General features: G+C 45.2%; 1 protein-coding gene across 1 annotated transcript in view; it reads right to left on the reverse strand.

The window, feature by feature from the left end:
- LOC138497230 (band 4.1-like protein 4B) overlaps positions 1-25,882 on the reverse strand; it is a 471,210-nt gene that overhangs the window by 74,402 nt on the left and 370,926 nt on the right. The window contains exon 8 of the mRNA XM_069620556.1: positions 9,512-9,580. Within this exon, the coding sequence (XP_069476657.1) occupies positions 9,512-9,580 (69 nt within the window). The remainder of the gene's footprint in view (positions 1-9,511; positions 9,581-25,882) is intronic.

Here is a 25,882-nt window from a genome sequence, read left to right on the forward strand (position 1 = left end):
AGTTACTCGAAACTTACCGTTCGTGCAGTAAACGACGGACAGCAGTCCTCTGAAGTCAAGAGGCCTGCGCTACCTATCCAGTGAAGAAACTGGTTACAGCACCCTGCCCCGAGGCAGATGGAGAGCTCGGCATTCACTTACCTAAGACATCTTACTCTGCACGTCAGGCATACAGCGCACAGAGGTCCAGCCCAAAGAGCCAACCGGGTGCTGCACATCACCTTTGAAGATACGGTAGTCGCCCAGTCAAGACCGGCGCCTCTGCGAGAATCAGGTGAGCGTTACAGAACGCAAAGCCTACCGCAAAACTCTCGCCCAGGCGCTATGGAAACCTCGGATACTGACCACCTAGCCCGGTTACTTGGGGAACTAAGGGCAGAAGTGCATGCAGCTCGTCAGGAAACAAACTCTCTAAGGAGGGAACTAATTATTTCCAAGGAGAGAACAGATGATCTTGCTAGACAATTGCTACAGTCACAAGCCGGACAGACCCCGCTACCCGCATCAGGGGCAAATCTTCCTTCAACATCCTCTATGAATCCAGTGCAGATCAACCTACCTGGGAATATACCTCTGGCTCCGCCCGAACGATTTTCTGGTGACCCAAAGAGGTTTGCGGTATTTATCAATCAGTGCCGGTTGCACTTCTTATGCCGGCCAGCAGCCTTTCCAACTGATCAAGCTAAAGTAGCTTTTGTACTTTCGTACCTTAGTGGCAATGCGGCAGACTGGTCGATCCCTCTAGTTAATCAAGATGATCCGGTTCTCCATGATTTTCAAGCCTTTCAGCTTAGTATGGAAAAACTGTTCGCAAGACATGCACAGGGGCAGGCCTTGGACAATGAGCTTCTTTCGTTGCGACAGGGTAATCAAGACCTTTTGGCTTATATTGCATCTTTCAATAGACTAATAGTGGAAACTCAATGGCCTGAGGACAAAAGGATTACGCTGTTTTATAGAGGTCTACGTGGAGAGCTCAAAGACGTTTTAGCCCAAGTAGTGAATCCCCCACAAGACTGTTCGGATTATATAGACTTGGTCGTTTAAATAGATCACAGACTGCAGAACAGGAAGGCCGATCGTTCCAAGTTTGATGCTCGAGTATTTTCCAAACCGCCAACTCCTTCCAAAGGAGTAGACTCCGGGGAACCCATGCAAATAGGGGGTCTGAAAGGTCCTCTAACACAAAGGGAGCGGGAAAGGAGAAAACAGTTGCAATTATGCCTATATTGCGGAAACTCAGGGCACTTTCTTCGAGACTGTCCGGTGAAACCTGCCAAGAAGGCAGTAGGAGCTGCAGTTACCACAGTTACAAACTCTGAGCAGGGAAACGACCTCGCCCGACAAGAATAGAGGTCCTCTTGCCGAGCGTGAAAACCAGTTCCGTGACCTCGCATTTCGTGATACCTATGGTCCTCATTAGCCCTGATAATCCGGGTCGATTACATGCAATTGAAGCTTACGTCGACAGCGGTGCCATCGGCAATTATGTGGATCATGAAATGGTTTTGAGGATGAATCTAACTCTTTGTCCCAAGGCTGTAAAGGACGTCATTACTACGGTGATGGTACGGAGATAGCCTCCGGGCCAGTAACGCATACCACTCAAGAGGTGACGCTAGTAAGTCAAGATGGACACCATGAGAAGATCGTGTTCGATGTGATCAAGGCCCCTCAGTTCCAGATTATTCTAGGAATACCTTGGTTAGAGAAACACAATCCTCTGATCGATTGGCGAGCAAGAACGGTCCAGTTTCCAGAATGTGTCTCTACGTGTCACCCTCCACCTGGTGTTGCGCTGGCAGCAATTTCTTCAGAGACTCCCCAGTTACCTCCCGAATACCTAGAATACCAAGATGTTTTCCGGAAGGAGCAGGCTAACTCTCTACCTCCTCATAGGTCTTATGACTGCCAGATAGACCTGATACCTGGATCTACTCCTCCTTGTAGTAGAATTTATGCCCTCACCGAGCCTGAGAACCTTCACCTTCGACAATACCTGGATCAATACCTGGCAAATGGGTTTATTCGTCCCTCCAAGTCCCCTGCCTCTTCAGCTTTGTTCTTCGTTCCAAAAAAGGAAGGAGACCTTAGAACTTGTATCGATTATCGCTCCCTGAACCAGATCACCGTTAAGAATAGATATCCGTTACCTTTGATCCCTGAACTCCTGGACCAAGTCAGAAAAGCATGCATATATACAAAGCTGGATCTTAGAGGAGCTTACCACTTGGTACGAGTAAAAGAGGGCGATGAATGGAAGACGGCCTTCCGCACCACGTATGGGCTATTTGAATATCAGGTCATGCCCTTCGGACTTTGCAATGCCCCGGTCGCCTTTCAATATTTTATGAACGATGTCCTCAGAGAGCTCATAGATGTGTGTGTTGTTGTTTACATCGACGACATTCTCGTTTATTCTTCATCGGAATCTGAACATCGGAAACACGTGAAAATGGTCCTCGAAAGATTGCGTCAACACAAACTTTTCGCTAAGTTGGAAAAATGTGTTTTCAACGTGACTGAAGTTGAATTCTTGGGATTCATATTATCACCTGGCGGAGTGCGTATGGATTCAAAGAAGGTCGATGCAGTTCTCAAATGGCCATCACCATCCTCCGTAAAAGGTGTGCAAAGCATGTTAGGCTTCGCTAACTTTTACCGCAGGTTTATCCCTGAGTTCTCTCAAATAGTCCAGCCCATCACTGCCTTGTTAAAGAAAAACAAACGTTTTGAATGGTCTACCGAGGCGGAACAAGCTTTCCAGGATTTGAAGACTAAATTTATCTCTGCACCAATCTTAAAACACCCTCGCCCCGAACTCCCCTATATCGTGGAAACTGATGCTTCAAGCCTTGCCATGGGGGCAGTTCTATCACAAAAGGACCCGGTAACCAATCAGTTGCATCCCGTGGCATTTTGGTCCCGCAAATTCTCGCCTCCTGAAGTCAATTACACGATTACTGACAAGGAACTTCTGGCTATCAAGTCTGCCTTTAAGGCTTGGCGGCATTATCTGCTGGGGGCCCGACACACCGTTACTCTGATTACGGATCACCGAAACCTGCAATATTTGAAAACCGCAAAAGCCCAATCCTCTAGACAACTCCGTTGGGCATTATTCTTTGCCGAGTTTGACTTCATAATTACCTATCGACCTGGTACCAAGAACGGTAAAGCCGATACCCTTTCTCGGATGGGAGTGGAAGAACACTTGATCAACCCTAAACCTGTACCAATCATTCCCCAACAAAGAATTCTGGGTGTAATCACCACAGAATCCATAGAGGAAGTTAAGGATAAAGCCAGGCAACTTGTAACTCCAGCAGACATAAAGAATTGGCATCTGCAGGGAAAGGACTTTGCAGTAAAGGACAACTTATTGTATTTCCAAGAACGATTATACCTACCCAGCACAGATTTACAGAAAAAAGTAATCTCTTGTTATCACGACTCTTAAATGGAAGGTCATCCCGGTATAGCCAAGACCTCAGAAAAGATCAAGCGCTACTTCTGGTGGCCGTCTTGGAAAAAAGATATCAGAGACTTTATAATGTCCTGTGGAGTATGCGCCCAAAACAAGAGTCAAAAGGAAAGACCAGCAGGCCTCTTACGCCCTATTGACATCCCACCTCGCCCTTGGCATACGCTTTCTATGGACTTCATCACCGATCTACCTCCATGCTCCGGATACAATACGATTCTAGTAATCGTGGACTTATTCTCCAAGATGGCGCATTTCATTCCGCTCAAAGGCTTGCCAACAGCAGCAACTCTGGCCCGAGAATTTCTCGAAAACATCGTCCGACTGCACGGTTTTCCTTCGGTTCTAATTTCGGATCGAGGTAGTCAATTTATTTCTCATTTTTGGCGAAGTTGCTGTCGGTCGGCGCAAATTGATGTGAGACTATCGACCAGTCACCACCCTCAGACCGACGGACAAACCGAGAGGACCAATCAAACTCTGGAACAGTATTTACGCTGCATGCTGCAACAAACTGAAAAAACTTGGAAAGATATCCTTTGGATAGCCGAGTATGCCTACAATAACTCTGTCCATTCGGGAACTGGGAAAACCCCGTTTTTTCTTTTGTACGGCAGTCACCCTCGAACCTCGGAGTTGGATCCCCTCCAAGATTTTGAAACACCAGCAGTAGACTACCTGCATTCTACAATCACCCAAGCCTTTAAGGAAGCTGTTTCTCACCTTCAAAGGGCTAAAGAACAATACAAGAAAGGAGCAGATCAACATCGGAAGGAAGCCCCTCACTATCAAGTAGGGGATCAAGTCTGGTTATCCACCAAATATCTATCTCTAAAAGGGCCACGCACATTCAACCCAAGATACCTTGGTCCCTATTCCATCACTACCATAGTAAACCCAGTAGCGGTCAAGTTGGACTTGCCCCCGCACATGAAGATACATTCGGTCTTCCACGTCTCTCTATTAAAACCCGTGCAACCTCAAACCCGACTAACCAAATCTCCAAAACCTATCCTAGTTGATGGAGAACTCGAGTTTGAAGTCAAAAGCATTCTGGACTCCAAGATCTCCAAATCTAAACTATTCTACCTAATTGACTGGAAAGGCTATGGCCCCCAAGAGAGATCCTGGGAACCTGCTGAATATGTCCACGCTCCTCGCCTAATCAAAAGATTTCACCGAACATTTCCTGACAAGCCAAAACCCCCGGAGAAGCCCGGTTTGGGAGGGGCCTTGAGGGGGGGTACTGTCATGATCTCTGCTTCCAAAAGGTCAGGGTTTTCCCAACTCCCTTGGAAGCAGATCCATAACCCAGGTTCCGAGTGCCAACCAGTCCCAATTGGGACCTTTTGGACCCAGTCCTGGCGCCAGTGGCACCAGGCTCATAAATATGCCCAGTCCCAGCGCTACTTTTCCTGTTGGGTGGGGCTGGAGCCACTCCCTAGATTCAGAACACTGGAACTCTTCTGGAAGGCAGGAACTCTTTTTTTACCAGGAACTCTTTTCTTACTTAGGCGTGGCTGTGGAAGGAGACACCTAAGCACTACAGGAGGCTATTTAAACCACACCCGGTGGATGAATCTTGCTTTGCGTTATTCTGCACCCTCTGCAGCAGAACGCTCATCGTGTCTTCTGCATCCGGTCCTGGGCCTAAGGAAAAAGGCTTACCATCCTGAATCCAGTCTTCAGCAACACCTATAAAGACAAGAAAGAACAGGTTAGCATTCCGGCATCTGAAAGGCAAAGGCTTACCTACTCTTCGTGCGCTCCGGAGGTCTTCACACTGCATTCCGGCATCTGAAAGACAAAAGCTTACCAACTCTTCGCACGCTCCGGAGGCCGTCGGCGCTGCATCTCGCATCTGAAAGACAAAACAAGGTGCGTTTAAAGACATTGGGGAACTTTAATACTCACGTGCCATTACTCCTTTCCACATCTAACCCAGTGGGTATCTCGGCACCCTGCAGCCGCTCCGAACTTGTACCTGCAAAATAAAAAGACAGAGCGCTTCGTGAAGCTGGCAACAAGCGCTTACTTACGTGCTTCCAGGCGCTTCTATTCATCACACAGGCTCCATCTTCAACTCACTTCAGCCCTTCATCCGCCATCGCCGGAACCCTGCAAAACAAGAGACATCATTATTAAAGACTTTAAAGACATTTGAGTTACTCGAAACTTACCGTTCGTGCAGTAAACGACGGACAGCAGTCCTCTGAAGTCAAGAGGCCTGCGCTACCTATCCAGTGAAGAAACTGGTTACAGCACCCTGCCCCGAGGCAGATGGAGAGCTCGGCATTCACTTACCTAAGACATCTTACTCTGCACGTCAGGCATACAGCGCACAGAGGTCCAGCCCAAAGAGCCAACCGGGTGCTGCACATCACCTTTGAAGATACGGTAGTCGCCCAGTCAAGACCGGCGCCTCTGCGAGAATCAGGTGAGCGTTACAGCCACTTGCTAAATGTTTACATTACAAATGAAATGTGGTTTCTGTCAAAACAAGAAAAATTGCCAACTTCCAAATTGCCCTTAGTTATATAAAAGTAGCCGTAGTAGGATAAAAAAGGATTGTAAGAACTCAGCAGCCTTGGTCAAATAGGATAGGAAAGAGGCCTGGCCAACATTAAGAGGTTGCCAAGTGAAGCAAAGAAACACCAATTGTTGAGTCATTACTTATGATGGTCAGCCTCTCCTTACACAACCTCATGCTTCAGCCTATTGTCTCTTGCACAGTCAGGGGCCGCAAGGGAAAGACCAGGGGTTCCCATGGAGATGACAAGAGTGGTAGTTGCTACCACAAAATGAGGACATGTACTTTACCAAGGGAGATACATATTCAACATTATAATGTCTTCAACAAAGGTTTGACTAATAAAACAAAACTCTACATGACGAGTTCAAATCAGTGCTTCAAGTGACAGTAACAAAAGTGGCTGTCCTTCAATGGCACTGTAAAAAAAAAAAACACTGACGGAAGTGTTTGTGCACACGCATTAGAAGTCCTGGGGGACACCTTATTCAACATTAGTACCCGGCGAGGGCGCATTCAGAATGAAAGAGCCATTCTGATTGGCCCTTGTCGTGTCATTACCATGCCGGGAATCCCTCTGTTGGGATTCCACGGCCTTTGTCCCTGGCGGGGGTCGTGGCAACCCCTCAGCCAATGAGCATGCTCGAGCGGGGCCATCCCCGCTCCGAGCCTCCCCACGGCTGAGAGGCTGCCTTCGCCCTCTGCCGGGGACTCAGGTAAGGCTTCGGCTTTTTTTTCTTCTCCCTCCCTCCTCCCACCTCCCTTCCCTCCCCACCCCACTTATCGTCCATCCCTTGTCACCGGTGGGGAACGATGGCAGCCTTCTGCTGTGTGGAGACTCGGAGCGGGGCCATCCCCGCTCCGAGCCTCCACACGGCTGGAGGCTTCTATCGTCCCCCGCCGGGGACCCAGGTACGTTTTTTAAAAAAAAATATTTTCTCCTCCCCTCCCTCTCCCCCAACCGCACTTACCTTCATTTTTTTTTCGGGAGCGGACGCGCTGGAAACGCTTTTGTTTCCAGCGCGTCCGCTCCTGATGGCTGCCATGGAAAGGGAAAACAGAATCCGGTTTCCCTTTCCATGGCGGCAGCCATTTTCTATGTCGTCTTTTTCTTTTTTCTCCCGAAAACGCTGCAGCGGGCAAAAAAAAGCTTTTAGTGCCCCTGTCACGCCCCGGTCACGCAGTTTTTGCGGGCCGGGGTACTAATAGCTATATGCCTCTCACGGCGGGGCATTACCGACTCTGGTAATGCCCCGGGGCCTTCGTTAAGGCCATCGCTTCGCTCGGACCTATAACTATGGGCCCCGGGGCATTACCTGAGTCGGTAATGCCCCCGCCGCTTGGGGCATATTGCTTATATAAGACTGCTTAGAGTTGCTTGTCAGCACAAAGTTCAAAGGGATGTGTACATTTCTTATTGGCACCATGAGAAAAGTAAATATGTCAATATTATACACAGTTACTGCATTTGTAAAGTAACAATTTTATAAGAATTAAATCGAATACACCATAATATAATAAAGTGAATAACATTTTAATAAAGTGTGAATTGTCACATACTTTTGCATTGAATTACTATGCTCTACTTTTTCTGTGAATTTAGGTTACTTTCATACAATATGAAACAATTGTTGCATTCACTGAGAAAAATTAGCTACATTTCAAATGAAACACCTTTGTTGAAATTCTAATCTATGGGAAATATTCTCGTAATTAAAATCAATGGTATGTCCAGGTAAAAAGATATCCATAGGATATTGTCAGACCCAATGCAAGTCTATGCAGTAGTTTGATACCTGCAAAAAATAGTTTGAATAGCTTAATTACACGATTGATGACTTTTGAAAGGAAATACTACCAAACCCTTGTTACCATTACTGCCATCCATTATGGTTTATTTACCACCGAATGACGTGTGTCTGTAAGGTGGTAGTAGTTTACATTCATGTAAACAATACAACTCCATTGGGTTTTTGGAGGAATTGTTGCAGGCAGTAATTCCAGCTGTGGTAATCCCTTCATTTTTAGATAGCAAAACGGAGGAAAGATCTACAGCCATATGTTGTAGGTTTCTTGGCAGTGCGGGAAACGGGTGGTAAAATGGTGATTTTTCAATTACTATACCTCGCACGTAACTCTAATAAGAGACATTAATTCAATCAACTTGATTGAATCTGCACTTATTCAGATGTTCTTTACGATTCAGAAATGTTCGCATAAACTATTACAAATTAATTTATTTTGTTGGAGTTATTTGCAAGGTATACATTTTTTAGTATGCATATAGGTTTCCCCACCATACCCCGCTTTTTAGATTTATGGTTTGGGGAGCCCTCATGTTTTGTTGATTTTTCCATTAGTGGTACTTTACCACCACTTGTAATCAGGCTCTTAATCTAAATTCTTGTGACACAGGCTTTTGAGGGCTTGACTCGTCTGATCTGAGAGAGGTGTTTTGCATGGGCTTGGTGAACCTCTTCCAATACTAGACATGTTCAGATAGAAAATAGCTGCAGAAGTCAAAGCATAAATGATGAGGACTGGGCAAAACATACTAAGTGAGTCAAGGAGCTATAGGAGTACCCAATCACAATATCTCTGTTGGGGCCATCATGATCAAGAGACTATGTTGGTGTTATGGTGCCCCGAGAGGTTTGGTTTGAAGCCTGAGACAGCTTGAGAGGCTTTGGGGACACAGTGGGCCTCATTATAACTGTGGCGGTAAGGCAACAACGGCACCGATAGTGCTCCCGGCACCACATTACGAGTTCAGCTTGCGGGTGCCACTTTGCACGCCTGGTCAGACCAGGCGTGCAGAGCGGCACCCGCAAGCAGAACAGGATGGTAGCTGCTACCATCCTCCCCTTTCCCATTGAGCCCTAAGGGGGCTCAAATGGGAATGGGAACCTACCGGCACCGGTTCCCGCGCAAGGGAAATTACCGGGCCCGCAAAGGTCAGAATGGCCAGGCTATTCCTCTTTCGCAGGGCCTGGTGCCGGACCCGAGTTTGGGGGTAGCTATGCCCTTATTAAGGGTATGGCTACCTCCAAACTCGTAATGAGGCCCAGTACCTTTTAAATGTTAAACAGTTGTGTGCACATGCTTTAAGTAACGTGTTGGGACTTCGGTGATCCTTTACAGTTGGTGATGTTTTCATGGTGTTTTTTTAAGTTAAATGATTTTTATTGAAAATTCATAAGCAAATTTACAAATTGATGTGTAAGTAGACCAATTATATAGAGGATTCAGGGTGTTTTTATACTAGTATCTAAGAGGGAGGGGTACCTGTTTCCTAAATCATAATGCTGCCATTAAGAAGTAACAGAAGTAATTGATTCCCTTGGCTGAAAAATTTGCTTACATTTTTCCTCAAAACATTGTCCAAAAAAGAGGGGAAAATCCTGGATGATGGCTGTCAAAAACAAAACAAGTCAGTGCTGCCGATGTATTTGTTTGCATACGAATATGTATTAATGTAAATTGAAGTTTCTACCTACCGAAAACTGAGGCACATTTGAAAAAGGGTCATAATAAGGGTTGACGGCATCGACTGGGAATGTCTTTATCTGCCAAGAGAAAAACAAAGAAGAGCAAAAGGGCTTTCAGAGAATAAAACAGGTATAAGATCAAACATGTACTAATATTAAATAAGTTCAGGGAACAACGCAGGTGGAACATAAAATATGTACTAACAGTAAGTAGGTTGTAGTATTTATAACTATATCATTGATGCAAAGGCCAGAGAAAATCAAGGACGCCAAGAGAGTCCTGAATGAATGCCCACTGCCACTAGTGGATTTTATACAATAAACACATAGGCTAAATCATTAGTTCTCACCAAGCATGGACCCGTTGATAAAGATGCACATATCAAAGGGGTGCATGCCCTAGATTATCAGAACTATTGTTCTATTGTTACGATCATTTGGCTCTTGCCAGCCCAACATTCAACTTTATTTTAAGACAATGATTTTCCAAAACCAGTCATCCCCATCCCCGTGTGTGGGCGGTGGGGGGCTTCTATCTAAGTCATAGTATTAGTGAATGAACCCTAGCTAATTATATTAGTAGAAAATGCATCCAAGTCAGTATTTTGCAACAAACGTTTTGCAATAATGCCCTTTCCAGTTGTTCTCCAAAGTATGAAAAAGGTGATGAATTGATGTTTTTGCCCCAGACTCTACACTTAAGAACTAAAAGTGTCCTTGTCATTCTGCTTTCGAAGTGACCTCACAGTGATCAGGAAGACATGGCCTAGTGGATATCAGGCACATTTTAATCAGTCTTTTGTATTAAAGGTAGGTCAAATACAAAGTGTTGTGGAGGGAACCGTGTGGTGTCTTGTTAGTGCATTCAAGATGATTCCTTAGGGATTAATCATTGTGAAAAATCTGATTTTACCTGGTTGTTTTTATTTGGTGGATTTGTGGAGCGCAAACCTAGTAAAGCATCAGAGTGCTGAATGGAAGAGCAATGAAACACTTGTGTATGAGCGTGATACAAATAAAATATATCAATGGGTTACAACGGGGTAATTTCACAAAGTAGAAAGGGGGATGGTGGGAATTTCTGCTCGGCATAGTTTACCAAAGCTGGGGAGGTGCTGCTCAATATCCCGGTGGTCTTTGATGTTTTGGACAAGTAGATTCTGGCATTAAAAATGGGGAACATTGTTGGGAACACAGTTGGGCCATTTCTATTGCTGAATCCAACTTTTGGTCCCAGAACAGCAAGAAGATATAAAAACTGACAAGCAGCCTGCAGACTACATATATTTATTTATTTTAACATTTGTGTAATGCCCTGACCCACAGGTATCACAGCGTTTGTACACGGTAACAACAGAGTAATAACAGATTACAAACTTTACAGATCATTGCGTTAGTAGGAAGTAGCACGGGCAAAGTAGGAGACTGTTCATGCGTAGAGTGTTAGTCAAACTTATTGAACAGCCAAGTTTCCAACAGTCGCTTGAATATACTAACCTGCTGTGCCACTCTGACTGTCTCTTGGTCTTAGATATGGTTTTATACCCGAACGTGTCTCTTGCAGTGCTATGCTAAGTCATCAGAGTATTTTTCCAAGTATATCACTGACACAGAGTTACGTGGCAGCATGTGCGTAATTTTAGGGGGGAATGGGGGTGTTTCCCCCTGCCCCAACTTTCATGGCACATCATTTTGTCCCCATTCATTTGGCTGGGGCACCTTTTCTTCAGATGTCATGTCCCCCACAACATTTTCAGCAAAGTTACTCCACTGCGCGGCAGTGATAGTGACAGAGATGGATTTAGTGGCCTGTGTAAACTTTGGAAGACCGACGTGTGGTGGATGTTTCAGCTAAAATAGCCAAATAACTTTGTGAGAAAGTCAGCAGCTGGATAGATGTAGAAGGGAAGGTGGTGGCTTGAGGGCATAGACCTATGCAAACTACTCAAAGACAAAGAAGGCTCAAGGACTTGCTAAGGTTCCTTTGAATATATTTTTGGTAGCACTGTTGAGCTAAAATCTTAAACCAAATAGTGCTAAGGAGGGGTTCAGAAAACAAGCAAAATGGTCCCACTCACAGGAAATCTGACCCATAATACAAAGGGCATTCCAAATGTTACTGGTTTCAAGATCACCTGAGTATCTCCTTTCCTTCTAGCAGGGAGTCTCAGAATCTTAAAGTACTATCACACACAGCCAAGGGTCCCACAACCACTGTCACCATTATATTGCATATATGTTTATGTCTGTAAATACTGAAGATGCAGTTCAAATCTGTATTGTCTTGTCCCATGTTATGTTTCCAGATTCCTCCCGACCACCAGCTAGTTGTATGCACGAACTGCTATATGCTGACTTTGTAAAGGTTTCTTAAGCACCCATCAGTGCAACTCTCCTGGCCACCAGATGCCCTTTGAACGGCGACTCTTGGTGGAGCACTTTTTGTATTTCTAAAAAAAATATGAACATAATGTAAAACAGTGAAGAAACAAAAATTCTTGTCCTTAACCTCGTGCTGTGGGACATTTTGGGACTCATCACGAGTTGGGCGGTAGCCCTTAAATGCAGCATTAACGGGGTTACCTCTGCATTTATTGGTCTGCCCAATCATGAGTATGGCTTGTCAGCTCAGAGCTGGGGGTAAACACACCGGAAAAAAGCTGATTTTCAATCCAATTACCTCACAGTAATACCGCCAATGGACTCAATGGGGAACAACGTTTACTGCCCAACCTGTGATCCAGCGGTAATACCGCCGGACGGGTGGGTGGTAACCCAAATAAAGATGGGCGGTATCGTGGGGATACCGCCCAACCTTGTGATGAGGACCTTTATGTCCAACCCATTCATTTCATGCCACTACGAAAAGTTTTTTTTCCTGCCATTTTAGGACGTTGTCACGTAGATGGTTGTGTACAGAGACCTTACATTTCAGCCTGTTGCTATGTGCATGGTCGGTGTGGGTAGCACAATACTCAGAATGCCTACCTAGGGCTCATATGTTGTGCTGCAACTTCTGAAATGTTAGGTTTTTTAACTTTCAGTACAGTGTCAATGGGACAGTGAAAAGAAACCTCAGGGCATACAATGCCACAACACTCAATACTCATGATCTGGAACATATTTTGTACTGGGAACTTTAGGTTTGCTAGCTTTTCCTTAAAACACTTTCACAGACTTGCAAATGTACCTAGAGTCAAATTTCAGCACATTGCCATGTCCTTTCTCTGTGGTATAGTGAAAAACACGGTGACACATAATTCTAAACACTGCAATTGCCTACGTAGGCGTAGGGCTGACATTTTGCAGAACCTAACTTGTCTTTTCTAACACTGTCTCACAATACCCAAGGCTACCCGAGCACCACGGGTCAGGCAGCTGGCATGTTTCGTTTTTGGATCGGCACAACAACTGCAACCAGGCACCAAAAGGCAGATGAACAGGGCAAAGTGGTGTGGGTTAAGAAGCAGCTACGCAGTGAGGGGTGCATTGTGTGAAGATAAGAGGGGTGGTGGAGAAACCTCACTCACAGTTCTCTGAAGACGGAGCCATTTCTGTTGCATTAAAACTCTGGTTTAACTTTCAACAGTACGTAGTTTGTCTTTCCCTAAGTCTCTTGATGGGACAGAGACAAACACAGGAGTGGGAATGGTTGCTTCGTGAGGGCGATAGCAGCTTTGATGTATCCCTCCATGGAGGTAGAGTGGGAGTTGCAGGAGAAATTCTATAGTGTGATGCCAGCATTCAAGGTTTTGGAGGCACTGGGTATTGTAACATGCAGATCTGCCACGGTTCGAGGGGCTAGACTGGAAGAGTTCTTTGCCATCCACCCCCCAGACCAACCAGTTATTTTGGTTGATTAATGTAGTTTTGCTTTTTTTACAGTCAAAATGGCTGGGAATAAGAGCAACATGACTGTAGAAGAAATAATTCAGAATGTTCTGAACACTACTTCCGATAGTAAACATTCTTATCACATGGTCAGCAAGGCCACAAACAGCCCATCGGGGATCCTTAACAGACATTGCACATCTACCTATAGTGGGAGCATGTGATTCAAGGAGAGAAATAATTGAACACGCATGTTGCTCTTTACGGAACAGGTCCTGTACATAATACTGAGGGAAATCAATTGTGAGTTGGAGCATGTATTCAGAAGTTGAAATGACAGCTATTCTGAAACAATACACCTGAAATCAACTAATGTGAAAGAACTATAGGTTTACTAGATGTTCCCGGCGTAACATACGCTGTTTTAGCAGATGTTAAAGGTCAGTATTGATCGGTAATCCATTGGGTCACTTCTAACCCCTTCTCAAATATCGAAATTACCATTGATCGCTTTCAGGAAAGGGGCGTAGGTCCCTTGTCATTTTTGAAATAGTAATTGAAAAGGCTAAACGTATAGGTAACTGTCTTATTTTGAATTTGAAAGGCATATTTGTATCAGATGGAATGAGAATTATGTACGGTATAAGAACAGTATCTAAACTCCATCGATTACACAGGCCTCTATGATGTGTCTTTGTAGAGGCATAATTGTTAAACTTGTTCCTTGCAGAGTCCCTGTGATGGCATAAGATTGTGTAGTAGCATAATGACAGCACCTACTTTCATTGTTAGCTCGTGAGGAGGCATTCGTCCTACAACGTTTTGCTCTTAGGAGACTGCAACTTTGAGCCGGTAATTAACTGTCCATTGATAATGGAACCGCCTAAACCCGTGTGAAGAGGAGTGGGGGTTGAAATAAGTAACTTGAAATTATGCCAATTGTTTGCGATACTGGAAGCTGAAGCTGACTATGCAGAGTTGTGCTTTCTATTTGTTAAAATGATAGCTGTTGTTGCAGTGGAAGGGCACAGAGAGGTACACTGCCATTTGGAATGCAGAGGGCAACCTAACACGGATTAATTGCATCAGCTGAGTATGGAAATACCTAAACATTTTAATGTTGGTCTATTGAACCTGTCTGTTATGTTTCATGGCAAAAGTGAAGCCCTTAATGAATCATGGTCTGAGCACTCAGGACACCCCTTATTTCAGAGTCAGGATGAGTCTCTAAAGATTGTAGAGCATCACAAAGTTTCTATACTTTGATGATGAAGCCACACGCCAGGAAAGAAGGCACGCAACAACCTGGCAACGTTCAAGGATATAAGGACTATGATTGTGGCACAGATTATGACATTGTATGTTCCCAGTACAGATTTGACAGTTGAAAAGCAGCCGGTGGGCTTCAGAGGCCACTGCCCCTTCGGTCAACCAAATAAATTTGGCATCAACACATGGGAAGCCTGCCGGGGACCAAGCTTCCAGCTTCTTTCTGACCCAGGAGGGACTCCAACTCTGTAGGATTGGTCTGCAGGCCACACCGCCTTGCTTATTTTAGAAGCTGCATATACCCTGCCAGGGCCGAAGCTTGCTGTGGACCAAGGGCTTGGCGTGTTGCACTCCAGCTTCCTCTGGCCAAGGAGGGCCTCCATACTCTGCAGGATCGGGCTGCAGGCCACTCCCCCTTCCTTATTTCAGCAGCTGCAAACCCCGTCTGGGTCAAAGCCTGCAGGGAACCAAGGGCGCGAGTTGTTGTGCTCTCACAGGCCTGTTCTGTGACAGCTGCAGGGTGAGCGGTGATCTGGCAAGGCGGAAACTATATCTCTGAGCTCCATGCTCTGGGCTCTGCATCTGAGGAATTTTCCTGGAACTGGACTGTGAGGGCAGAGTGTAAAAAGGCTTGGTTGAGGCAGGGGGCTGTAGCATGGTGACTATTTGATCCAATTTTCAGTGTAGGCTATATTTAAAAGCCCCTTCCCCACACTACCCTCTTACCATATACAGTATATCCCTAGCCAATTATGCAGGATTGCCCAGTCCCTAAGCATAAGATCCTGACTGTAAAGTGTAAATTGTCAACTCACGCATCTCGCCACGGTGCAGTGTAACACAGATACTGACACGGTTTCTGCGGGAAAAGTTACCAGTCCCATTAGGCTTACAGAAGAGGCCTATTTTTTGATAAATGAAATCCACCAATTTCTTGGGTTTAATCAGGACGTTTTGGGGGAGATAGCAAACAAAACAGGAGCCCCTCATGGAGGAGAGTCAACTAGCAGCTTGGGGGACTTAATTGGTGTATGCCTGGTAGAAAACTCCTCTGATAAAACCCAAGATGCACAGTTAATGAATGAGGGCTTGTTCATCACCATGGGTCCCCTCACCTGCACTGACACAGATAAGGGCAAAGACTTGGGCAGTGGAAATGGCTCTCTTTCAAGAACTCTGGTTGAAACCCCCTTGTACAACAAACCGTCCGCAACTATTCTGGTCCCCTCTAATGCGATGAACCCCTATCCCACTTCATTGCTGTCCTGCCATGAGCTGGAGTCACGACTAATATCAGCACCAGTGGTGGAAGATGTCACATTAGTCTCTTTTACAGGCTAGCATCCCTCTTGACTACAGGGTGGGGGAAGATCTCTATACCAAAAAACTGCACAGTCCCTGAGATTCCGTCTGTGTCTTGTTCGATCGGCATGCCCAATACTCTGCCTATACCTGTAGAGAATCTTAGCCTCCTGGAGGAGATGGCCCGAATGGACATGGAGGCCGACGATGAGCTTGAAGGTAGACACTCACTCACCAGTAGTGCCTGGAGTTAGAATATGATGAACATGTGTTGAGGGAATAGTTCCTTTCTTTGCTTAGCCCCACTAAGGGGTTCAAAGCAAATCAACCAATGTACTCGGTCCACTGCTGATTTGTCTGCAAAAGAGGTTAGCGCCACTCAAGGATGTAACTGTAATCAGGTGCTCTCTGAACTCGCCGCCATTAAAAAACTTATACTGGTTTTGATATAAATTCGGGGGAGAGGTAGAGGGGGTCAAATGGGGGGGGCTCCATCCAGGCCAATTGGATACAATGGGGTCATATTATACACAACTTGAAGCACCCGAGGAGTTAGTTATAAATGGTCCCTTGATTGATGAGGACAAGGATGATTCCAACAAATGGGATATTATGAAACAAGCGCCAGCCACTACTGATTGTGAGACTAATGTGCACACCAATGTGATCCCACATCAAGATGAGCAATCTGTCCAGCAGCACGGGGGAGTCAATAAGGCACCTATTGTTAATACAACGTATACTACACGGTAGGTCCGGGATATAACTACAGTGGGAAACCACAGCCCCAGTGTATTTGAACCCCGAGCACGCAGACCCCGGAATAGGGAATCTATGATACGTGATAAAGTCCATTGGGGGCCAAGGAATGAAACAGTATTTTTACATGGGGTACCCAAATTACCCCCAAACCATTCAGAACCAAGGGATGCTCTTTTAAATAAATGCTTGCTCTGGCTTCACTCTACTAGGGGCTGTGCTTCTGTGACCAGGGAAGCCATAGCAAGACACTTTAGAGTGTGCGAAGAGGGTGACATCTCCTGTGACCCAGTCAAGCTAGAATTTTGTGACCAAAGAGTGGCCAACATTGTTTTGGGCAGATTAAAGAGTCACCGCCAACAGTAAAATTGTAATAAGCCCCTACCCATTCTTTAGCACCGCTGGTCCACTCTGAAATGTTACATACACTCCTGTTTTATCTGGTGCGAATCTCAATACTATGGAGCAGGCTGAACATTTGCTGTCCACATACCTTTTATATTTTAACTTTATATTTCACATGCAATTAGCATTGGTCCCCGTACACCTAAAGGCCAAAGGATTAACCCAAAGCTAAGATATGAGGCATTCTGTGTGGTGTACTCCATTCCATGCCAGCCACAATGGATACACTGTAACTTTTGTAACATGTTCTATTGCTGTAGGTTTATTACAAACCTACTAATGATCTACTAAGCCCAATCAAGCTCACGCAAACTCGAGAATTTGCCGTCAAGGAATTTGGATAGTTACATTATCCCAGATGAGTTTGGAGCTATGCTGACGAAGCTCTCCTGGGTGTTTTCTTGTGCCCCAGGTAAACGCGGAGGACAGAGAAAGGGGGTGGTTTGACTCTGAGTGCACCAGAGCTCGGAAGAACCTTCTTTCCGCTCTGAGTAGTGCAGGAACACCTACAACTTCCATTATGGGTGCCGAGACCCATTATACAAAAGCTCTGGCCACTAGAAAAAGGGCAATTGAGGAAGAAGCATGAGAAGCCTGGGGATAATTAGTCCCAATTGTTCCGGGTCGGCTAATGTCTCGGCTGATTTATTTGTTATGGCTCTGGACCCCAGTACTAACGCAAGGATTTAATGCAATATGTGTGGGTGGGGCCATTCCACCCTCATGGTCCATGGCGGTTATCTAGCCAAAATATAAGAAGGGATCTCGGGCTTCCCTGGCTTCGTATAGACACATATCACTATTGGATTCTCTGTTTAAAATACTAGGAAGCAAAGGGGGGGAGGGGAAAGCGAACACAATAATGGTGGGAGAGGAGTATCTAAGATGTATCCAGCTGACTACACAGGCCGGGTGGAGGATCTGTGAGGGCACCACTTGGAATCCACAGAAGGTTATTTAACCTTAAATTCAATGGGTAAAACATGGGCAGGTTCCCAAGATTTCTTGGGATGTATCGTAAGATACTATGTCTAGACCAGATGAGGGAGCGGAGGTAAGGGTATGGGAGGTGAGGGGAAGGGAAGGGTTTGGGGGGATAGGGACAAGGGAAATGCAGTGTCTGATGCCACGAAGATGTCAGGTTAAGGAGATACAAAGCAGCCACAAGACAGCACATATTGCCAGAAACAAAGAGATCAAAAATGCTTAGCAGATTTTGGGTGGGAAACGATACAGGTCAATACATTGGCAATGCATGAGGAATAGTTCGGGAAAACAGTGGGAAGGGGCCTGAAAGAGATCGTGCCATGGCTGGGAACAAGTCACTAAGAATATTTTTGCATAACATACAGGGCCTAAACAGCCCTAAGAAGCGGAGGAAATTAGAGGCAAAACTTAAAAGGGGGGGCAGATATCCTTTTACAAGAGACACACATCAAAAGCGGGGACAGTTAAAGATCACACTTACATCAGTTCGCACAAATCTACCAGGCAAATGCCAAAAATAAAACTGCTGGAGTCTTGATAGGCCTTAGAAACTGTCTGGGAGCAACCTTAACCCGCACCCTGGGTGATCCGAATGGTAGACATTGATTTATTCAAATATGATTGGAGGATAAGTTATTTACAATAGGCACTATATATGCTTGCAACACGAGACAGTGTTACGCTTACCTCTGGTGCACTGCAGGAGTGGCTGGTCCAAATTCCCCTCTGCTTGACTCCTGGTGATGTGCTGCTTGCCCACACCACTCTCTACCCACCGTTCTGCTGGAAGGCTAATTGCCCAGCGTACAGGTAAGTTGAGAGTGATTTGGAGGTCGGAATATGGTGATTGTGGCCGAGGCCCCTCTGGAGGTATCTACAGGTGGACAAACAAGAGGAGAGGATAAACACTGTGTTTTCTGCTTCCCTCCCCACCACCCAGACTCTCCCCAGGGTGTACTAACTGGTTGGCAAGGCTGGGGTTGTGCTCACCTTTGTTTTCAGGTGGTTGCAGAACGTCAGATGGACATCATTCTCCCAGTTGCTTCACTAGGAATGGAGGCCCAGACTTTCTGCGGCACTCGTGAGGCCAAAAGTAAATATTCTGCCTTGCACGTTATAAATTGTCTGTGCGTGTAGTTTTAATATGTTCTGCTTTGCACGCGTAGTTGTTAGCATCCTTTTCCTGCCTCAGTTCAAAGTTATTTGTGAGGCAATGCACAGTAGGGAAGTGTCCTTTTCAGTTCAATTTGCCGTTTGGAATCCGTTCTGTGCGTGCAATACTAATGCGTTTCTAATTTCTCTTCACAGGCTGTCTGCAGCTTTTGGTTTTTGGGTCGCGCCCCCCGGTGAGGAATCAGCTGGAGCGGAGAGGAATGCAACTCCGCTCTGGTCGGAGGCAAGCAGGAATTCGGGGGGCATGCTGGAAAGTCTCCAAGCTGACAGGTGCTTTGCAAGTGTTGTTTCTCCTCTCCTTCTCTCGTAGGTGATGCACTGTTAGAATAGAGCCCTCTGGAGCAGATGCAGGAACTCCCACGGTGAGTATGCTGACTGGAGCCGGCTCCCGAGTCCTGAGCCGGAAAATGATGGTACTGCAGGAAAGCCACGAAGCACGTGGAGAGTTCTGTGGATGGCAAGCGTTACGCTGCTTGCACTCCGCAGCCAGAGAAAACGCTAAGCACTGGGTGTGGCCCAGAGTGGGGCTTATATAGCCCTGGGCTGCACCCAGCACCACTAGACCACACAGGACACTGTAGAAGAGACACTTAGTGTCCAGGCACTGCCTACACTACGTGTTTGTGTTTTGGGGGTCCTGCTAGGGATCATGACAGCACCCCATCCCTGCCCGCCAAGGAGAGCTACACCGGCTCCTGGGCACCCTGGGTGATTGCAGTGATAATAGGCCAAAAGGCGTGAAGCATGTATGTTTTCAGCTGGTTCCAACGTCTCGTCTAGTACACTATACCCTTTTCCAGTCAACCAGATAATACATTTCTTTATGTGTTACTTGGGAATCTAGGATATCCTTGACCTCATATTTGGCTTCCTCCCCCTGCACCTCTACCGGATGGGGTCATTTTAGGGAATCCTGAGTACCTGGGTGCATGGGTTTCAACAGTGACACGTGAAAGACTGGATGTATGTGAAGTGTGGAGGGCAATGCTAGCTTTAATGCTACAGGATTGATAATGGATTCTATGGAATACGGTCCGATATATCTTGGGTGAAATTTCCTAGGCCCTTTCAGTTGGATATGTCTTCTAGCAAGTCGCACCTTATCGCCTACTTTGTGCTTGGGTTCCTCAGTTCTCTTTTTATCTGAGAAATATTTGTGAGCTGCTTTTGACTCCAGGAGGGTTTGGGTGGATTCTTTCAGGGTTTCCTTAAAGCTTGTCTGTAAGGTACTAACGGCAGGCATGTCTAAAGGCACTGGTGGGTCAAGAGCTGAAGTACGTGGGTCCCTCCCGTGTAAGAAGAAAAAGGGTAAAAAAACTTGTAGAACTGTGGATGGTGTTATTATATGCATATTCAGCTGCCCATAGTAGGTCTACCCAACTTCTGTCTTCTTGAGTAAGCATACATCACAGATATTGTTTGAGGGTTTGATTTTTCCTTTCAGTCTGGCCGTCGGTCTGTGGGTGGTGACTGGTGGACAAACGGACCTCAATCTGGGCTTTGGCACAGCAGTTTTTCCAGAACTTGGAAATTAATTGACTTCCCCAGTCGGATATCAACACAGAGGGAAAGCCATGCAGTTTGACAGTATTAGTTAAGAAAGTCTGCGCCAGGACCCCTGCGCTCGGTAGCCCCTTTGGAGCGATGAAGTGTGCCATTTTAGTTAAGAGATTGACTACAACTAATATGGTATTGTAACCGCTGCAGGGCGGTAACTCTGTGATGAAGTCCAGAAAGGTGGTATGCCACAGGGCCGGGGGAATGGACAATGGACAGAGTAATCCATGTGGCTTGCTTCTTGATGTCTTGTGTCTGGCGCGGATGTCACAGGTTTGGGTGTATTGCATAACATCTTTCCACCACGTGGGCCACCTGAAATTCTGCTGGACCTTTGCCATTGTTTTTGTAATACCTGGATGTCCCGCTGTAAGTGCATCATGGTAGGTTTTAATTATCTGGTTGTGCATAGTATGGTGCGGTAGATACAACCTTTTCTGATAATACGCAAGACCGTTCACTTCTGTCCGTTGAGTTCCTTGAGGAATCCAGGCTTGTACTTGATCAGATTTAATGATTTTTCTGACTTCATCCTGTAGCTCGTCAAAAAAGGGCGAATTGGTTCTTGTGATTCCTAACAGTTTTTCTTCCGGTATAATTGGCAGGGGCGTAGGACTTGCATAAACATCCTCTCCATCAGCACCCCAACCAATTCGTGACAGTGCATCTAGCTTTCTGTTTTTCACACCAGGGCGATAAGTCACTGTGAAATCATACTCCAGAAAGAACTGAGCACACCGTAGGTGGCAAGGGGATTGCGCCCTGGCTGTCAGTAGGAATTGCAAGTAGCGGTGGTCTGCAAGTACTGTGACTGTATGACGTGCCCCAAGGAGATGATGTTGCCACTCCTTAAAAGCAGCCTTGATAGCAAATTCATTATCAGTCATAGCATAGTTCAGCTCCGCTGGATCACATTTTGCAGAATGCTACTGGATGTAATTGGTGGGTATCAGGATCTCGCTGGGACAAAACCGCCCCCATAGCTATGCTTGATGCATCAGTCTCGAACAGATATGGGAGTTCAGGATGTGGGTGCCTGAGTATTGGGGCAGTGGTAAACCGGTGTTTCAGTTGCACAAAGGCCTGCTCGGCTTCGGAGGTCCAATGAAAAGTTTGTTTTTTTCGGAGTAAGGAAGTGATGGGATAAACTGTGTCCGAAAAGTCTGCGATTAATCGCCTGTAAAAACTAGCCAACCCCAGGAAACTTAGGACTGCTTTGACTGAAGTTGATGAAGGTCATTGTAGTACTGTGTTCACCTTGTGGTTATCCATCTGCATCCCCTGTGGGGTCAAAATGAATCCTAGGAACTCCACTTTGGTTACATGGATAGCGCACTTCTCAAGTTTTGCAAACAGATGGTGCAGGCATAGTTTTTCCAAAACCGCTCTGACATGGTGTACGTGTTCTTCCCAGTGTCATGGAGTAAATTAAGATGTCACCTATGTACACCATAGTGCAAATATCCAGTAATTCTCTCAGGACATCATTCATAAAAAACTGAAAATCTGCTGGAACGTTGCACAGCCCAAAGGGCATGACGGTGCATTCAAATAACCCAAACTTTGTGCGGAAGGCCGTCTTCCATTAGTCCCCGACCTTCACGCAAACCAGATGGTAGGCTCCTCTAAGGTCAAGCTTTGTGTAAATTTTCACGCCCTTTACTTGGTCCAATAACACCGGAATTAACGGCAAAGGATACCGTTTTTTATGGTAATCTTATTAAGTCCCCTGTAATCTATTCAAGTTCTGAGGTCTCCCTCCTTCTTGGGGACGAAGATAAGAGCAGAGGAGGCGGGTGATTTGGATGGCCGAATAAACCCATTGGCTAGGTACTGGTCTAAATAGCTGCGCAGATGCTGGTTCTCCTTCTCCGTAAGTGCGTATATACGACTATTTTTTTTTATTTTTTTTTTTTTATTGTATATGGTTTACAAAAAACCTTTACAAATAGAACAAACTTTATAATTAAAAAAAACAAAATAGTAAAAAAAGAAAGATAAACATTCATTGCTTTGCATTTGCATTTGAAAAAAGAAGAAAAAGAAAATACCCGCTAAAGAAATACGAAATAACAGATTTACATAAGTTGCAAGAGTTAGCAAATTTTACAGAAAAGGGACAGACAATAGATAATCAACCGGTTTCAGATTTGAAATTTGATTATCTAAGATTAGTCAAGTCAATATAAAGTACTAGTTACAGAGAATAACAGATAGAATAAATACAAGGTATAAAATATGAAATACATTGCTCATATTAAAAAACACTGTGCTCCTATAGTAAAAAAATTCATAGTTCCAAGAATAGGAGCAAAAATCAGACCAAAGGGGCATATAGGTCAAGGGCTCTGATAAAGCCCGCCACAGCCAGACCAACCTTGATGTTCGAGATTGAGAGACATTGTGACCAAATCCAATTGTCTACCCCAAGTCGCCCCATAACATTAAAAATGCCTAGATATTTGTCCCTTAAAGAGGTCAAAGCCTTGCAATCAAGAATGAGATGCCGAGAAGTTTCAGTGACCCCCAAAAGTTTGCAAAAACGACAGGTGGGATCCAAATCAGAAAACTTCTTCCTTTTACGTAGGACTTCCCGAGTGGGAAGAAGGTTCCATCTGAGTTTTATAAGAAGAGAGCGGTAGTGTCTATTAGGAAATTGGAACAAAATAAAGGACATCACACCTCTCTTCTTATGATCAAATTGAAGATCACTCAGTGAGGAATAACCATGAAGTTTTTCGATAGTGTTACTCCAATCATGGCTGAACAGAGACTCCTTTACCTTGTTAGGGTTTGTAAGTAATGTGTCCCTGTCGGAGGATATATCCATCAGGGTCTTATCGCAGAGAGTGGAGAAAAGATGGAGATATATGTTGTGGCCCGAGTGTGTCTGGGAAAAAATCATGTGGCCCACATCAGCATATAAAGTATCGGGTCTGGGGGAAAGCAAGGCTGAGAACAATGAGAGAACCTTCCAAAGAATCCTAGCTCGTAGAGAAACCAGACCCAACTCATATCTAATGGCAACAGTAGGAATTGAATTGGGCAGTTTTAAAACTTTCCTCCAGTAAATACCTTCAAGAGAGTCCCAGAAGGGCAGAAGTGTAAGGTAATGGAGTTCCATACCATACAATAACTTTGGAGTCACCTTACCCTTGAAAAAGTCTACCACAGGTTTAAGGGAAAACGTACAATATTTATTCTCCAAAGTACGTGATTGGGAGATGAGAGGGAGCAGTTTCTGTCTAAGAAATCGTCTCAGTTCTATCACCGATGGTTGGGCCAAGATCAAAAAGCCCAAATAGACGATTTTGTTAACTCGAGAAATGTTTGTTCCCCCCATTTTCCATACTTTGTTGTTTCGGGTTCTCCCCTTTGAGAATTCCATGATACGTGTTTTACCAGGATTGATCTTCAGCCCATTTAGCAGTGCATACTGTTCAAATTTACACAGGAGCCTCTGCAGGCCCACTTTGGTCTGGTCGAACAAGAGAAAGTCATCGGCATATGCCAACCATGAGAATCTCAGGTCCCCAAGTTTAGCACTCACCATGCCTGCATTTTTCAGGAAGTTATCCACATCCGCCAAATAGAGGATAAATAGACAGGGAGCTAACGAGCAACCCTGTCTCACCCCGATACGCGTCCTAATCCTCCTAGAGAGAGTACCAGCCAAATCGAGCCTGATGTGTACCCCCGAGTTTTCATAGAGGGCCATAATGAGAGAAAGGAGGCCCGCCGGGATGCCCCATTTAGTTAATTTTTCCCATAATCTGGATCTAATGACCAGATCAAATGCATTGGATAAATCAATTGAGGCGACATACAAAGGACCATCAGATTTTCCCCAGGAAGAGGTCTGAAGGGCAGTTATAATAAGACCATTGAGATTGGTAGAGTGGCCGGCCCTGAAGCCAGTTTGGTATTTGGGGAGAATATGATTGTCCCTAATCCATATGTTAAGATGGGAGAGGAGCAGAGAAGCAAAAAGCTTACAGTCCGCGTCTATAAGAGAGATCGGTCTATAATTCTTTACCTCAGAGCGTAAGCCTCTCTTAAAGATTGGGACAATATGGGCCGTATGCCAACTCATAGGGACCTTCCCGGAATTTACTACGTCCTGAAAAAGCAGGAAGAGTAGATTGGCCCAAATCTCGGGCTCGGCTTTGAATGTATTGTTCGTAAGGCCATTTGGGCCTGGCGCCCTAGATTTCTTAGCCTTAGAAATAAGACAGAACACTGTCTCCAGATCAAAAACTGGTTTCCATGTGTCATTCGATGGGTAAATCATCAATGCATCCGAAGCCAAGTCTTCCTCCCCAATATCAAAAAGTTTAGAGTAATAGTCAAACCATTTGGCCTCTGGGATTGCATTAAGCTGATCAGCCATCAATGTGTTATCAAGGCTGGAAACCGAAGCCCAAAAAGCCCTCACATCTCGTTTTATTAGTACTGCAAGCATATACTGTGCGTCATTTTGAATCATAGTAATTTTTCTATGCTTACAGTAGTTTTTGTATTTTTGACGAATGGTTTTAATTTTTGTTGTTTTATCTGCCCAATCCATATCTAGGGCTTGAACATCCCTAATAAGTTTCTTAGTAAGGGCCTTAACATTGGCCAATTGTTGGTCGAAACTATGGTTGTGAGATTTTTTGAAGACCCCTTTCCTTAGCTGGCCATAAATACTACTCTGTAAGACATTGAGAAAACTATCAAAAGAAGAAGTGTTAAAGACTGCTATTTTCCAGCAGAGCGAGGTGTGGTTAAGGGAAGAGATCAGTTTATTATTAAGAACACTGATGTTAAAAGGAGACCACCTTATCCCTGTCCCTTGCCTAACAGTATAAAGCTGAGTGGGTCCACCCTCCGGCAGAAGCTTGGTGAAAAAGGGGCATAGAAATTGAACCCGGAGAATACCATGATCGCTCCATGAATTAAAGGACACCTCGACATTAGAAGAAAATGGAATCAGGGAATGGTCGACAAAGACATAGTCTAAGGTGGAAAATGAGGACGATCTACGCCAGGTTGGGCAGGAAGGATTAGTAGCATCATAATGGCTGTTAAGACAAGTTAGGCCAATTGAATCCAAAG

The sequence above is a fragment of the Ambystoma mexicanum genome, chromosome 5q, assembly GCF_040938575.1.
Source record: "Ambystoma mexicanum isolate Mex_15411 chromosome 5q, UKY_AmexF1_1, whole genome shotgun sequence".
In the NCBI taxonomy this organism is placed as follows: Eukaryota; Metazoa; Chordata; class Amphibia; order Caudata; family Ambystomatidae; genus Ambystoma; species Ambystoma mexicanum.